Source organism: Octopus bimaculoides, chromosome 16, assembly GCF_001194135.2.
Source record: "Octopus bimaculoides isolate UCB-OBI-ISO-001 chromosome 16, ASM119413v2, whole genome shotgun sequence".
Taxonomy (NCBI): Eukaryota; Metazoa; Mollusca; class Cephalopoda; order Octopoda; family Octopodidae; genus Octopus; species Octopus bimaculoides.
The window spans coordinates 37,228,188-37,229,784 of NC_068996.1; the positions used below are offsets into that span (position 1 = coordinate 37,228,188).

The following is a 1,597-nucleotide window of genomic DNA, read 5'->3' on the forward strand; positions in this document are numbered from 1 at the left end:
ATATTGTCTTGCAAGTACTCAGTGACCCTGTCAGTGAAGGTGCCACTTAAAAGTACCCAGTCCACACTGTAAAGTGGTTGGTGTTTGGAAGGGCATCCAGCTGTAAAAATCATACCAAAACTGACCTCGCCTGTGCTGGTGCCACATAAAAAGCACTAAGTTCACTCTGCTGGGTGGTTGGTGTTAGGAAGGGCATCCAGCTGTAAAAATCCTGCCAAAACAATTTACAGAAGTCTGGCGCAGGCTTCTGCCTAGCCGGCTCCTGTTAACCATCCTACCCATTCTAGCATGGAAGATGGATGTTAAATGATGATGTGTTTGGATACTTATTTATCACACCGTGTATGTAATGGTGTATGTTAGTGAAACATGGATAGTGAATGTAGAGGACTATGCTAATACAAGCACTGGAGCATGATACAGTCCTTGGGTCTGTCATGTCCCATCAAACCATCCAACCCATTCCAACGTGGAACGTGGATGTTCAATGATGGCTGTGGCGATGGTGTTGTCGTTGCTTCCCAGTCACATTGCATTCCGCTATGAAAAGCTGAGAGCAAGGAGGATGGTCAATTGGTTGTGCTTTATTATATGAATGAAAGGGATCAGATTTAATGATAGTTTATAGGCAATGTGATGATGATGATGATGATGATGACGATGACGATGATGATGACGATGATGACGACGATGATGATAATGATGATGATGATGATGTTGGATTATTGGCAATGTGAGTGTGTGGCCTTGATGCCTTTCTTCAAAACACGAGTGATGGAACTTATTCTCTCTATAATAAAATATACACTATTCATATGTATGCACTTTATCTTTGACAGGAATGAAAATAGCCAGACTAAATCAAAACTGAAAACTGTTGTAAAATGTCTGCAAAGTCTAAAGATAGAATTTGTTAGTATTTCTGATATAGCAGAAGAAAATAAGAAGTATGCCAACCAAAAAGTTAAAGAATTCAGGAGCTATCTTCAACAAATCATTGCTGCTCATCAAACAGGTATGTCATTATCATTCTGATTAGCACCACCATAATCACCATTGATTTCATTGATAACACATGGTGCATCTACATAGGGGTGGGGGGCTCAGTCTGATAGACATAGCAGTTAAATCTACTCTTAAGTCACATACTGCTGCTTTGTGTGCTTTGTCTGGTCGTGGCTGGAAGACTTTCTATCATAGGCCTGTTAGATCATGGAGTTAAACAACAATAATTACAACATTGTCGTCGTTGTCGCAGCATTATTATCATCATTGTTGTCACCACCACCTCCACCACCACCACCACCACCATCAAAACCACCACCATCACCACACCACCATCATCATGATCATCACCACCATGACCACCACCATGACCACCATCATCATCTTCATCACGGCCATCACCATTACCATCACCTCCATCCACCACCACTGCCCCAAGCACCACTATCATCATCAATACCACCACCAGTACCACCATCATCATTATCTTCACAATCACCACTACCACCACATCCATCCATCACCATCACCACCACCACCACCTCCACTGTCATCAATACCACCAATACCACCAGCATCAGCACCACCATCA

The 1,597-nt window shown here is 42.5% G+C and overlaps 1 protein-coding gene across 1 annotated transcript in view; it reads left to right on the plus strand.

The window, feature by feature from the left end:
* Nucleotides 1–1,597, plus strand: part of LOC106867814 (myosin-2 heavy chain) — a 49,148-nt gene that overhangs the window by 16,827 nt on the left and 30,724 nt on the right. Inside the window, exon 4 of the mRNA XM_014912837.2 lies at nt 840–1,015. Coding sequence (XP_014768323.1) covers nt 840–1,015 — 176 coding nt within the window. The remainder of the gene's footprint in view (nt 1–839; nt 1,016–1,597) is intronic.